We start from the raw sequence: 15,422 nt of genomic DNA on the forward strand, positions 1-15,422 counted from the left end.
AACAAAAAATTAGTCATATTTCTAGTATTTCTATACACTAGGAATGAACAATCCAAAAAGGAACTTAGGAAAACAAATTCATTTACAATAGCATAAAAAGGAATATTTGAAAATAAACTTAACCAAGGAAGTGCGAGAGTTGTACACTGAACTACAAAACATTGCTGAAAGAAAATAAAGACCTAAATAAATGAAAAGATATCTATGTTCATGTACTAGAAAACATAAAATCATTAAGATGATGATACTACCCAAAGCAATGTATAGACTCAATGCAATCCCTATCAAAATCTCAATAGCAGGTATCTGGGTGGCTCAGTCAGTTAAGCATCTGCCTTTGGCTCAGGTCATGATCCCAAAGTCCCAGGATCGAGTCCTGCATTGGGCTCCCTGCTCAACAGAGAGCCTGCTTCTCCCTCTGCCCTCTACCTGCTCATGCTCTCTCTCTCTCTCTCTTTCTCTCTCTCTCAAATAAATAAAATACTTTTTAAAAAATATCAGTGGGAGGGTGCCTGGGTGGCTCAGTCAATTAAGTGTCTCCTTTTGGCTCAGGTCATGATCCCAGGGTCCTGGGATCGAGTCCTGCATCAGGCTTCCCACAGGCTCCCTGCTCTGTGGGGAGCCTGCTTCTCCCTCTTCCTCCCTCTTTCTCTCTCTGTGTCTCTCATAAATAAATAAACAGAATATTTTGGAAAAAAATCTCAATGGCAGAAATGTAAAAACCCATCCTGAAATTTTATTGAAAATTAAGGAACTTCAAAGAGCCAAAATAATTCTGAAAAAGAACAAAGTTGGAGGACCCATATTTCCCAATTTTAAAACCTGCTACAAAGCCACAATAATCAAAATGGTGTGATACTGTTATAAGGACAGACTTATAGACCAATGGAATAGAACAGAGAGCCTAGAAATATGCCTTCACATCTATGGACTATTGATTTTTGCCAAGGGTGCCAAAACCATTCAATGAGGAAGGGACATTCAACAAGTGGTGCTGGTATAACTGAATATCCACATACAAAGAAAATAAATTTTAGACCCTTACCTTATACCATATATAAAAGTTAACTCAATAGAGACCAAACCCCCAAATTTAAGAGCTAAAACTATAAAACTCTTCAAAGAAAACAGAAAGAGAAAACTTTGTGGCATTGGATTCAGCAAAGATTTCTTGGAGAGGATACCAAAAGCATAGGCAACAAAAGAAAAAGAAGTAAAGTGAACTTCATCAAAATTAAAGCCTTTTGTGCATCAAAGGACACTATCATAGAGTAAAAAGGCAACATGAACTAGGAGAAAGTATTTACAAATCATATATCTAATAAGAGGTTAACATCCAGAATATATAACGAGCTCCTACAACTTAACAAGAGACAACCCAATTTAAAATGGGCAGATTGGGGCACCTGGGTGGCTCAGTGGGTTAAAGCCTCTGCCTTCGGCTCAGGTCATGATCCTAGGGTCCAGGGATCGGGACCCACATCGGGCTCTCTACTCAGCAGGGAGCATACTTCCCTTCCTCTCTCTCTGCCTGCCTCTCTGCCTACTTGTGATCTCTGTCTGTCAAATGAATAAATAAAATCTTTTTTAAAAAAATAAAATAAAATAAAATGGACAAATGACTTGAATGAACATTTCTCCAAAGAAGATATACGAACAGCCAATAAGCACATGAAAAGATGTTCCATATCATTAGTCAACTGGAATATGAAAACCAAAACCATAATGAGCTACCATTTCACAAGTACTGGGATGACTACAAAAACCAAGAACAATAGAAAATAAGTATTGGAGAGGATGTAGAGAGACTGGAACTCTGGTGGTGGGAATGTAAAATGGTACAGCTGCTGTGGAAAACAGTTTGGCAGTTCCTGAGAAAGCTGAACACAGAATCACCATATATGACTCAGCAATTTTACTCCCCGGTATATACTCAAAAGAACTGAAAAACAGGGGCCCAAATGGATACTTGCATGTCATGACAGCATTAGTCATAATAGCCAAAAGGTGGAAACAACCCAGTGTCCACAAACTGATAAATGAATCAACAAAATGCAGAACGGAATATTATTCAGCCACAGAAAGGAGTGAAGCTCATATACAGGCAATGACACGGATGAACCTTGAAAATATTGTGCCAAGTCAAAGAGTCAGATTCAAGTAAGCCAGGACTAAAAGTGTATGAATTCATTTGTACGAAAGATCTAGAAGAGGCAAATTCGCAGAGATAGAAACTAGATTAGAGGACATCAGGGAGTGGGGGAAGGATGGAATGAAGCATTGTTGTTTAATGGGTACAGAGTTTCTGCTTGAGGTGACAAAAAAAAATTTTTTGGAAAGAGTGGTGTGATGGTCACTCAAGTTTACAAATGCCATTAATGATAGTGAATTGTACAGCTGAAAATGGTAAAAACGGAAAATTTTGCTGTATTATTTTGCCACAATAAAAAATGTAAAAACCATGTGGCTAATCAGCTAAATACACAATTTTCTGGTGAACATATACTCACCTATCCTTCGTTGTCCTGCCTGAAACAGCTTGCTGTGATTCAGGCAGATGTTTTCACACATACCGTTTTCCTTCTCAGAAACTTGACTGTCAGTGTGAATCTGAGGCATGAGAACTTGAAGGAAGGACCTTTAATTCTAAGAAGTGTTAACAGCACCTTATTTTTGTTAGACAAAATAGAATCCATTAAGCAAATATTTCCACAGCACCTACTATGTGTCTGTCACTATGCTAGGGACAGAAGAGACATCAGTAAACAGAAGATGACTGCCTATGCAGTCATTCAAGCTTCTGTTCCCTCGTCTTTTGGAAGCGCTCTCGAGGAGACTACGATACGCCTGGGAGAACCAGCGTAGGAAGAGCAGGGAGACCTAGGAGCTCGATGGACCATGTTTCACCTGCCTCCCCACCTCTGCGATAGTGGCATCTAGAGGGGAGAAAGCTTTTAAGCACCTGCTCCCACCTGAGAAGGCCTGGCACAGCCACTCTGAACAACCGCTGATGGTTTTTCTGGGTTCTCCCCTGTAACAACTGGCAGCCTTCAACCATGTTGTCTTGCTCAGGCCAGCCCTAACAAAGTACCATAGACTGGGTGATGTATACACCACAACAATTTATTTTTTTCACAGTTCTGAAGGCTGGAAGTACAAGATCAGGGTAGTAGAATGATCAGGTCTGATGAAGGTCTCCTGGGCCACAGACTGCCGACTTCTCATCATATATGCACACATTGGGAAAGAGAGCTCTTGGGGTCTCTTCTATAAGGGCATGGATCTCGTTCATGAGAGTTCCAACTTCAGGACGTAATTACCTCCCAAAGGCCATAGCTCCTAACACTATCATACTAGGGGTTAGGATTTCAATACATGAATCAGGAGGGCCCACACAATCAGGGCATAACACCTGTGGGATGAAAACAAACAGGCATTTTGGCTCTACTTGGATCCAAGGGCCCGCAGCCAACCTAGCCTAAGAAAATCCAGTATTCCAAATTGGCCAGCCTCACTCAATGTACCAGCAGTGGTACATTGGCGTTTGGAGCCAAAACCCCGATTTTAAGAAGGAAGACTTCGCTTTATTTTATACTCTAAACATAGATTTCCCTCCAAGACCCCCCAGAACAAGGTCTTTGGGCGGGATTCAGGTTCTGCTCTCTTCTGGCCAAACACATCCTGAACCATCTCATCCTTCAGTAGACTCAGTAGACTCCTTCAGTAGACTCCCACTTACCGATCTCCAACATATGGCCCTAAACAAATGGGCTCCTAGACCAAACATTCAATTTCTTCATTTGGCAAATTGTTGGGACCAACAATACCATCTTCATACGTCTGATGTGAAGGTTAAATGGCTTAAAGTACACAAAATACTTAACACAGTGCTTGGCGATCACAGCAGGTACTCAAAAAAACAGCTGCTGTTTTTCTACAATTATTTCCTTACGAGCAACATGGTGCATGTATTTAAAGGCTGAAAATAAATATTCTACAGTAGTGAGTTTCAAACATAAACTTAAAAGACAAAAACAAAAAACCAACCAAACAAAACCCTGCTAGGGGGGTCTGGCCGGCTCAGCTGGTTAAGCATCTGACTCTTGATTTCAGCTCTGGTCATGATCCCAGGGTCATGAGCTCAGGCCCCACCACGGGCTCCTCATTCAGCAGTCTGCTAGATATTCTCTCACACGCTCTCCCTCTGCGCCTCTCCCTGTTCATGCTCCCTCTCTCTAAATAAATATTTTTTTAAAAGCCTGTCAATGCACTGAAAGACTGATATCTGAGTCCCACCCTGAGACATTCTAAGTAAGTCTGGGGCCAGACCTGCTAGTTCTAACAAGCTCCAGGGTAATGTTGATAAGTGTATTGAAACAACTTCATAAATTCCAGGAGAATATACTCTCTTCTGAGTGCCTGAGTGGCTCAGCTGGTTAAGCGACTGCCTTTGGCTTAAGTCATGATTCTGGAGTCCCGGGATTGAGTTCCGCATTGGGCTCCCTGCTCACAGGAACTCTGCTTCTCCCTGTGCCCCTCCCCCTTCTCATTCTCACACTCTCTCTCTCTCACATTCTCTCTCAAATAAATAAACAAAATCTTTTTTTAAAATCTTTTTTTTTAAGATTTTATTTATTTATCAGAGAGAGAGGGGGAGAGAGCAAGCACAGGCAGACAGAATGGCAGGCAGAGGCAGAGGGAGAAGCAGGCTCCCTGCTGAGCAAGGAGCCCGATGTGGGACTCGATCCCAGGACGCTGGGATCATGACCTGAGCCGAAGGCAGCTGCTTAACCAACTGAGCCACCCAGGCGTCCCTAAATAAACAAAATCTTAAAAAAATACTCTCTTCAAACTGGATTACTTGAAAAATTTAGTTTATCATCAACAACAACACAACCGCATGCAAACCCTACTACAACTTCCCTTTTCTGGGTTATGTGTGACAAAGTGCTCAGCACATACTCCATCAGAGACTGGCTAGCTTCTTTCCAAACCCACTCCTCTTCCTCCAGATACACTCTATCTCCCTGCCTCCCTTCCAGTTACATGTGGCCTCCTGGCCAAGTTCTGTCCAATGGAAGCAGGCAAAGCGATGTCCAGCACTTTTAGGCTTAGCACAAACTCTTCCCCATGTGAGCCTCTTTTTTCTTTTCTCATTCACTGGCTGGAGCGGGACAGTTCCAAGGCCTCAAGGGATGTGGAAAGCACAGGTTGGAAGACACCTGGTCCTTGAATGACCACACTGAGAGCCACCTGCCAGACTCTCCCACTGGCCCATGACATGGGTTAAAAATGAACTGTTCTTATGGTGGGCCACTGGAATTTGGGGTCGGTCTGTTCTGCCAGCTAGCATTCCCTTAAAACAAATATCCACGCTGATGAGAAGCCAGGTAGCATGCTTTAATCAAAAGAGAAAAGTCTCCTCACACCTACTATCTTACAAGTGGAACAGAGGCAATTTCTCAAAAGATATGTGACCCTTAAAATCAAACAAAAAAAATTAAAATTAAGAAGTTGTTACTGATTCTCAAGTCATGAAAGTCTAACATCTCCTATAAACTAATGTCAAACAGCATTACTCAATGTCAGAGTTTAATGAGAGTAACAGGTTGTATCCTGCCTCACCTGTACGTCCTTTCAGGGAGCCAGGTTAACAGGTTACCAGCTAACAGATTAACAGGGACGTTAACATCTTCCCCCATCTTCTATTTTAACAAAATTTTCAAAACATACAAAAAGTTGAAAGACGAATATAAAACACACCTTTTCACCCACCACCCAGATATATAGGTGGTATGTGTATTTTTTTTTTTTTTTTACTGAACTTTTTGAAAGTAAGTTGCATGCATTAGGACTCACACAGTTGACCCCTGAATACTTCAGCTTACAACTCCAATTAATATTCACCTTCTCCTGTATAACCTCAATTATCTCACCTAAAAAAATAACGGTAATTCCCTAATGTCATCTAACACCAAGCCCGTATTCAGACATCCCTGATTGTCCCCAAAACATCTTATATCTTATTTTCATGAACTAGGAGTCAATCAAGTTTCCTGTACAATGACTGCTTATGCCTTTTGGTCTCCATTAACTTAGAACACTGTCTTAGTCTACTGAGGCTGCTAGAACAAAAGACCATAGTTAAACATGTTTAAACAACATTTATTTCTCACAGTTCTGGAGGATGGGAAGTTCATGATCAGGATGCTGGCAGATTCAGTTTCTGTTTAGAGCCCTCTTCCTGGCTTGTGGATGGCTGTCCCCTCACTGTATCCTCACATGGTAGAGAGACAGGGAGCTTTGGTCTCTTCCTCTTCTTATAATCCCATCACAGAAGTTCTACCCTCATGACCTCATCTAAATCTAATTACCTCCCCAAAACCCAACTTCCAAATAGCATCACATTAGAGATTAGGACTTCAACATATGTATCTTAGGGGAGGGGGAATACAATTCAGTCCATAACAGACACTTATCCTGACTTTTTGTTTCCCTTCACATGGACTTCTTGAAGAAACATGAACAATGGTCTTGTAGGTTACCCTGTGCCTGGGATATGTCTAATTATTTTCACATGGTATTTGATAACTTGTTTCTCTATCTCCTATATTTCCTGTAAACCAGAAGATGTGCCTAAAACCTCAATTTGATTCAGATAAAACATTTGGAGGATGAATACTACATAGGTAAAGCTATATGGTTCCTACTGCCTCTCATCAGGAGACAGGTACTACTAGATAGTTCCACAAGGAGCAAGGATAAATTTGACGACTTAGATAGAAAATGGTGACTGCCAGACTTCTCTGCTGTAAAGATGCCTTCTTTCCTCTGTGAGAGGCAAGGGGTCTGTGGTGTGATGCTTGGCACCGTGTAAGTACCACGTTCCCCAACCACCTCTCCCCTATGGCTTTGGAATTCACTGAAAATCACTGTCTACATCACTAAGGGTTGTGAAATGATGACTTTCTAATTACATCATTCCAAAAAGGTTACCTTCTGAAAGTTCTAAGAAACACTTTCAGGAAATGTCACTTTCTCATTTTAAGATATATTTTACTTCCATTTATTACTTTTAAATAACTACAAGTTTTCTTTACACCTAAACATTCCTTTAAAAAGAACATCTCAATACCCAAGGGGAATGCTAACCAACTGCATAACTGTGTTCTCTTAGTTCTAATGTGTTTTTTGCTACATTAAAGTTATTTGCTTTATTTTTTAAGATTTTATTTATTTATTTGACAGAGAGAGAGCACGAGTAGGCAGAGAGGCAGGCGGGGGAGGGGGGAAGCAGGCTCCCTGCTGAGCAGAGAGCCCGATGCGGGACTCGATTCCAGTACCCTGAGATCACGACCTGAGCCAAAGGCAGAGGCTTTAACCCACTGAGCCCCCCAGGCACCCTTATTTGCTTTATTTTTAAATGACGTTCGCATTGCAAAAATAATGTGTCAGTGTCATAGAAATTTCAGGCCACTCAGAATTCTGAGTACAAAGGGAAAAAAGTAACACCTCCCCTCCCACTCTCCCAGCAACTGGTTCTACAACCTTAGGATAACCAGAGCTAAGTAAGTTTGCATCGGTTTCCAGAGAAGCACACATCATATTTAAATGTTATGTGCATACATTACATAATTTCTAAACAATAAATGAGATGATATTATACAGACTATTCTGTGCCTTGTTTTTTCCCACAACGATATGTGTGGGTGGCTACACAACACTTCCTTTTTACCAGCTGCATAATGTTCCTCAGCAGGAATGGGCTGTAACTTAACCAGTGCCTTCTTGAGGATAGCCATTTGCTTCTGCGACAAGAAATATGGCCATCTATGTAACATGGTAGTGCAGGTATTTCTGAAGGACAAAGTCCAAGAATTGAGAATGCTGGCTACAAGAGTAGAGTAGGTATGTTGTAAATTTTTCCTAGGTATTAACAAAAAGCCCACCCCCCCAAAAAAAGTCATTGTCCCTCATCCCCACTAACTGAATGCTGATGCACTTTTAAACTACAGCGGTCTCCACTGAATGAGCCTCAAGTAGCGAAGCTGACCAAAGAATCACACAGTCTGAACTGGGAATGAGAAGTAGTGCTGACCAAGTGTGTAAGTATCAGACAATGCACTTGACCTTTACAACATCTCAATAATACAATAATCCTGTGAGGTGAAGGATGCTGTCTCTGTTTTTGAAAAGAGGAAATGGGGGCTCAGAGAGTTTACCCAGTCTTATGGAGTTTTTTCAGTAACGGAGGCAGCATCTGAACCCAAGGAATGTGGTGCCAAAATGAGACCATATGGAGTCGCCCCGAACTGGGGCCAAAGTGACGGGCTCTTAAGAACAAAACCAAAAACAATTGAGGGCTCCCAATTAGCCACGAATAGGGTGGCTCCGAAATGTTCCCTCACACACAGGCTCAAACGTTCACTGTATGTTACTTCAGAGGGTCCTCCTTCCCCTTGCAGACTTTGCCTGCAAACCCCTCTTGGGCTGCACTTAGCCATTCAACTCTGAAAGGCAATGAGGAGTCTGTGGTCCACGGGACCTGGGGGGGGGAGGGTGGGAGACTGACCAACACATACTTGTAAAGTTGATAGGCATGGAGGAAGCGAGAAGCAGGTGGTGGGCTGCCAGGGCCAAGCTAGATATTTTGGAACTGTATCAGCTGTCACAAACAGTACAAGGGAAGTGGAACCAGCATCCACATGAGAAAGAACCACAGTTAATGGACACAGTCCGTTGATACCACCTTTTCCCACCTCCAACACTTGCCATGTCCGGGAACTTTCGGATGGCCCTTAGTCACATGCAGGGGCAAACAGCTGGGAGCTCCCTGCCTTGACAAAACAGGTTAGACGGGTGCCAGGTTCTGGCTTCTGGTCCACGGCCTCTCAGCCTCTCGCAGTTCCCAGCACAGGGCCTGGGAGGCAGGGGAGCGGGGTTGCTGCTTTCACATTCCCGGAGGGTCTGGTCTGTGGTCACCGGCCCTTACACCTACCTGGGTCTGTTTTCAGGGAGCAGTGCTTCTAACTGTCCCCTGCCAGTTAAATGCTGAGCATTCACAGTGTGTCTGGTATTGTCCTTGGATCCTCTGCTTAAGATGGGAACTCTCGGCGCAAGCCACTCCTAGTAAAACATGACTCTTCGTCAGAGATGGTGAAATAAAAAGGAGAGAGGGAAAGGAAGGTAATCTCTTTCCCCTTTCCCGTTTGGTCTGCATGCCAGGCACAGGGATCCAGAAGTTCCATGGGTACAATCAACAGTTGAAAGGTCACAGAAAGGAGGATATAATCATTTTTTAAAAAGGTCACAGAAAACAGGTAACATAATATAGTTTAAAATGGGGAGAAGTGGGCATCAAACTGGATGATTTGAGGAGCATCTTAAAATGCCATCAAAATGCCACAGAATGGAGACAAGAACACATGGAGAGGTTATTCGGCTTCCGTAATTCAAAAATTGAAAAGCACAAAAGAATATACAGTGATGTTTCCCTCCCACCTCATGTCACAGCCACCTACTTCCTTTCCAACAAAAAAAGCCAACGTTACTAGTCTACTGACTGTCCTTCCAGAGATATTTTATACCAGCAAACTCATAGAATCACAATTTATTTTGATACGGATATATATAAACATATAATTATTTATCATAATTTATAAATATTAAAGCTTTCCCTTGCAGATTAAAGTGTCACTTAAATATTTTTAAAGGGGCAGAAATTAACATTTTTTTAAGTTTCAAGGAGTTCTGAAACTTGTAGTTGAACACTTTTCACTCATAAAAACTTACCAACATTTGAAAATTACCTCCAGAAATTAAGCTGGGCACAGGACACCCAGCAGATACTTAACAAATGTTTCCTTACGCCTTTTTGTCCTTTATTACTCAGAGGCAATGGGACAATTACTCACTTCCTCCACTGATACCAAGAAATGAAATCTGTTTTCTCACTATGATTAAAGAAGAGAAGTCCTGAAAATCTGTACTATATTCACTTAAGCGTTCAAAGATTTTCATACTGAATTTTTAAAAATCAGAATCCCTATCCCAGGAGCCTTCAGAAAATAATGAATAATTAGATAATCAAATGACATTAGAATTCCGATGGAGGGCGTGTGTGCGCTAAAACACAAGACTAAATATCCATGAGACAGAGAACTGTTTTCTCACAGTTACAGGCTAAATATTCACATCAAAATATTAGTATTTGGCAGAACCTAGGACATTGCATATTGACAAACTAAATTTCTTAGTATATTTCAGGGTAACATGAAAATCCAAAGACAGAGCAAAATGACACAGAATGTTATGAGATGATGTTGCCTCTTCAGAACTATCATCAATTGAACCAGATCTCAGTACCACAAAATGACACGGTACACTGCAGCAGGGCCCCAATGACTAAAAGATTGAGATGAGTTTAAAAAGTACGTATCAGCGGAGGAAAATTCCACTATTGCTTGTAGGCCTTAAGATGAAGGTGACTGAGCTCCTAAAAACATGGAGTCCTCCCTCAAAGAAAAATATTTTTAAATCCTCATTTTCCATGTGCTTGAACATGTATTTATGAGCCTGTCCAATCTACCTTCTAGAAATATTTCACACTGTGCTTTAATGAGTTGGATCTAGAGGCTGTAAAATAAAAATATGTTCATGGTTCTCTATAGACGTAGAAGGGCAAATCTTCATTTGCATTATCTCTCAGAGTCGAGCACCTGAAATGACAACATGCTTCAGTTCCCACCCTGTTATCTGCGCGGTACACCTCCTAACTTACCTGCAGCCCCGGCATTAGTCATTTGTCACCCACTGATACAAACCGCAGAGCTCAAGAATGGCCAGGTATTGAGGCTGAAGCTTGAGTTCAGGTCTGTAATTGGCAACATCCCAACTCAGTCTTAGACCTGGTCCTGTTTCAATGACAGATCTGTTTAGGCCTCTACCTCTTTAAAATTAGAGGGCTCCTGAAAGCACTTTGTAACCTTGGTGGCCATGAGCCTGGGCTGTCAACGACTGATCAAGAGCCCTGAGAAGCAAGGCCCAGGGCCAAGGGTAATTTTCACATTAAAGATTCAGGTGTCAGCTTTCCATGCTTTATCAGGGAACCCCAAATGGAAACTGCATGGAGAGATCCCTCCAGTAAAAGTGATGAAGTAAAATGTTCCCTTACTGGGAAGAGTCAGAGGTGGGCTCATCTATTTCCCATGAAGATACCCCCCTGGGCCTTAACTCCACTAAATTCAAATCAAAAAGTGAACACTTGTTTCTCCTTTGGAGTCATAATGAGGGGTGGGGTGTGGTGAGAGGGATGATTCAGATGAGAGCTAACTGACATCCATGTAATCACAGCAGATTTGTGCTGACCACTCTGTGCCCAACACAGCATAGGTCATTAAATCCAGAAAAGGATGGTGGCATCAGCCCACCCTTCACAACAAAAGACAGCTGACCCCAGAGTTAAAACCACTACTTTTCCTCTTCGTCCACTTATAAACGTATCTTCAAAATCAAGTCCATGTTACAATCTGAAGAACACAAAAGCTCCTCTTCCCTTGGAGAAGTCAAGTACCTGGGTATAACGTCCCACCTGGACATAAGAGTGGGAGGTGTGCCCATACACCCGACTAGGCCCCACCATGGCAGTGCACCACTCTGGATCCTGGACCACGCTCACCTTTCACGGCACTCCAGGCTCCGACTTTGTTAACAAGAGACCCAGGAACATAGCTTTCCGAAGTGGGCGCTCACGCCACGCTGACCACGGATGTGTGGCATCCCTCAGGCCCCCAGGGCCACCCTTACCCAAACCCAGAAACCCTCAGCCCTCGCCCCACTCTCACTGGGGCCTGCCTCTTGGGGTGACTCTGTCCCCAGGGTAGTCACCCACCTCCTGCCGCAGCACACATACCCCGTTGGGCTGAACTGGGGTGGAGGTGGGGGGGAGGGGGGCGGGTGCGGAAGCGCGATGCGGAAAGAGAGGGGCGCGAAACAGAAGCCGGAGGACAGAACCAGGCCACCTCCGTCCCTTTCATTTTCCTGGTTCCCCGATGAAGCAACATCGAAATGGGCTGGAATTCTTTTTAACGGTAACAGAAAGCCAGAAAATGCAGACAGTTGACCTTGGGAACCAACCCCGTCGCAGCGAGAAACGGAAAAGAAACACGTTGGCAAGTGAAGGGGGAGCGCGGGGCGGGGTCGGGGGGAGCGCAGCGGCCGGGCCGCGAAAGGGGTGTCGGGGTGGTGGGCGCGGTGGGGGGCGGGGGGTTGCTCACCGTAGATCATGGCCAGCCCCGTCTCGTGCAGAAAGCGCACCCGGCGGTGCTTGAAGAGCCAGATGGTGAGGATGGTGAGCGTGAGCAGCAGGATGAAGGTGAGCAGGCTCACGCTGTCTTGCCGGTGGCTCTCCTCCGCCTCTTTCTCCGTGGCGAGCTCCTCCATGGCGCTGCTGTCCTCAGCCGCCGCCCCAGAGGAGGCCGAGGCCGCGACGCGCAGCCCCCGACCCAGCAGCAACGGGAGCAGGGGCAGCAGCAGCAGCCGCGGTGGCGGGGACCGAGCCGCCCGTCCCGGGCCGAGGCGCGCCGCGTCACCAGACTCCATGGTCCCCGGGCCGCCCGCGCCTCCTGCGCGCGGGGACCAACAGCCCGCGCCGTCGGCGGCTTCCCGCGGCGCCGCCGACCTGCCCGAGTGGCCGCCGCCGCCGCCGCAGCTCCTCCCCCCCCACCCCCCGCCGCGCACGCCGGGCCGGGGCTGCGCCGGGAGGCGCGTGGGGGAGGGGCGCGCGCAGTGCGCAGGATCGCCAAGCACCGCCCCCCGCCCGCGCACCTGTTCGGCCCCCAGCCGCGCCGCGCCGCGCGGTGCCGAGCGCTCTCGCCGAGGCCTAAACTCACTGGGCTGGGGCCCTCCAACTCAGGGGAGCGGCCGTCGGCCCCCGGCCTGCCTGCGCTCCTCACCCGGTCCCGGCGTACCTGGCCAGGCCGTCTGGGGTCGCGGGGCCGTCCCTGGGCAGTCGCCGCCGCGCTTCCTAAATGCGACGCCAGAGGTCGCCGGTGCCTGGCCGGAGCGGCAGCTTGGTTTCGCGCGCTGTGCGATCTTGGGTCCTGTCTCTGGGGCCCCCAGCGAAGTGGTCCGTCTCAGGCCAGGGTGCGGCTGTCCTGAGCCCAGTCAAGGGGTGGGAGGTGGGGAGCGAGCACCCTGGGGGAAGCGAAGGTTCGCGAAGCCACGTTGCCCCTTCCACCTCTCTTTCCACAACTCTCACAGTACCTTCCAGCTTTCAGGGCTTCCCAGACTCAACCAGGCTTCATTCAAACCTCTGCTCTAAGTCTGTCCCAAAGTGGGGACTGATAAGGGCTTGGAATGGGGAGCAAGCGTTCAAATACCTCTTTCACCACTTGGGGAATAGACTGACTTCTTATTCTGGACTGTGTAACCAGCCCTCTTGGGGAACAGGTTTGAACCAGAAGGAACCGAGCACTTGCCATTCCTCCTAGATGAGCAGCAGGGGGGTGAGGGTGGAGATTATACTGGTGGCCCTTTTATGTTGACCTTATGGTAGCCCGGGGAATCTTTGATGATTCTTGGGACAGCTCTAGAAAAAAAAAAAAATTATAAAGCGGACTCTGGAGGATAAAGTCTCCAATTCCTCAGGAACTAGAATTTTCAATCCACCTTGTTCCTATGATCAAGGAAGAAAAGAGATTGAATTGTCTTTTTTAAAGATTTTTTAAAAGTAATCTCTACACCCAACATGGGGCGCGAACCCATAACCCCAACATGGAGAGTTGGATGTTCCACCTACTGAGCCAGCCAGGCACCCCTGGAGTGATGGAATTCTTAATCACTGGATTCCCAGTGCCTAACGCTATGCTCATAAGTGTTTATTGAACTGCTCTGAAATCCACACCAACAGTTCATGTTTTCTCTCCCAGGGGGGTTGCATTTTTAAGAGAATTTCTTGAAGAAAGTGGAGCTTAACTAAAAAGAATAAAGAGTAATAAGAATAAGGTAGGGATGGCATTAGGTATTAAGGATATTTGCAACACTGAAGCCTTCCAGGTTCCTCTGTAGGTGAACACTCTGCCAAGCTGCTTAGTACCTTCATTAAAGCACAGGACTGTCTTCAAGATTTTAGCTAGCAGGGGCGCCTGGGTGGTTCAGTGGGTTAAAGCCTCTACCTTTGGCTTGGGTCGTGATCCCAGGATCCTGGGATCGAGCCCAGCATCGGGCTCTCCGCTCGGCGGAGAGCCTGCTTCCTCCTCTGTCTCTGCCTGCCTCTCTGCCTACTTGTGGTCTCTGTCTGTCAAATAAATAAATAAAAATATTTAAATAAATTTAAAAAAAGATTTTAGCTAGCATTGTTCCCTATTGGTCCAGACTGCCCCCAGCTCCTGTAAAAATCCATATAGCTTGAAGCTCCATGCAGGTTCCCAATGAAATTGCAAACACCAAAAACCTGGAGAGCCACAGAGAAAATTATACAACAGGAAGATGATCCAATTTCTGGAGATTTACTAAAATCCACGTTTTCTGAAAACTGATGATGTTGATCATATTTAATATTACACACTCTTGGGTTCCTGTAAGTTGAGGACAGAATGTCTCTCTGCAGACTTCTTAGTACTTACAGCAGATCGTATTTTCAAAAACTCCCCATAATCGTATTTCCAATTGCACCTGTTCTTCCAGAACTTGCCACTCCCTCATCAAAGGGTGGCATCTGTGTTCCCTCCCCTACTTGAACCTCACTGGACCCTTGTGACTACCTTAAAGAATACAATGTGGCAATAAAGACTGCAAAACTTGTGAAACCCTGTCATAAAAGACAATCTAGTTCCTGCCTGACTCACTCTCACACTCTTGCTATCCACTCATTTTGGAGTCCTGAGATGCCATGTAAAATATCTAGACCACAGTGAGATATCACTTCACACCTGTTAGAAAGGCTATCGTCAGAAAGACATGAGACAACAAATGTGGACGAGCCTGTGGAAAAAAAGGAGCCCTCATGCACTGTTGGTGGGAATGTAAATTGATACCACCACTATGGAAAACGGTGCAGAGGTCTGTCAGAAAATTAAAAATAGAACTACCACATGATCCAGAGGTTCTACTTGTGGGTATTTATTCAAAGAAAGTGAAAACAGGATCTCAAAGATATATCTTCATTCCCATATTTAGTGCAACATTATTCACAATAGCCAAGGTAGGGAAACAAGTGTCTGTCAACAAATAACTAGATAAAGAAAATATGATATACATATATACACAGAGAGAGAGACTGAGATATATAGATACAGCTATACACACACATACAGTGGGCCATCCAGCCATGAGAAAGAAGGAATTCCTGCCATTTGCAACAGCATTGATGGATCTCAAGATCCCATAAGTCTGTGAAATAAGTCAGGCAGAGAAAGACAAAT

The 15,422-nt window shown here is 45.0% G+C and overlaps 1 protein-coding gene across 2 annotated transcripts in view; it reads right to left on the reverse strand.

Annotated features, from left to right (window-relative positions):
* SLC9A7 (solute carrier family 9 member A7) overlaps positions 1-12,743 on the reverse strand; it is a 138,932-nt gene extending 126,189 nt beyond the window's left edge. For both annotated transcript variants that reach the window (XM_032329785.1, XM_032329784.1), the window contains exon 1: positions 12,276-12,743. In XM_032329785.1, coding sequence (XP_032185676.1) covers positions 12,276-12,600 — 325 coding nt within the window. In that variant the 5' untranslated portion in view covers positions 12,601-12,743. The remainder of the gene's footprint in view (positions 1-12,275) is intronic.
* Between the last annotated feature and the right edge of the window lie 2,679 nt (positions 12,744-15,422).

Source organism: Mustela erminea, chromosome X (assembly GCF_009829155.1).
Source record: "Mustela erminea isolate mMusErm1 chromosome X, mMusErm1.Pri, whole genome shotgun sequence".
Classification (NCBI taxonomy): Eukaryota; Metazoa; Chordata; class Mammalia; order Carnivora; family Mustelidae; genus Mustela; species Mustela erminea.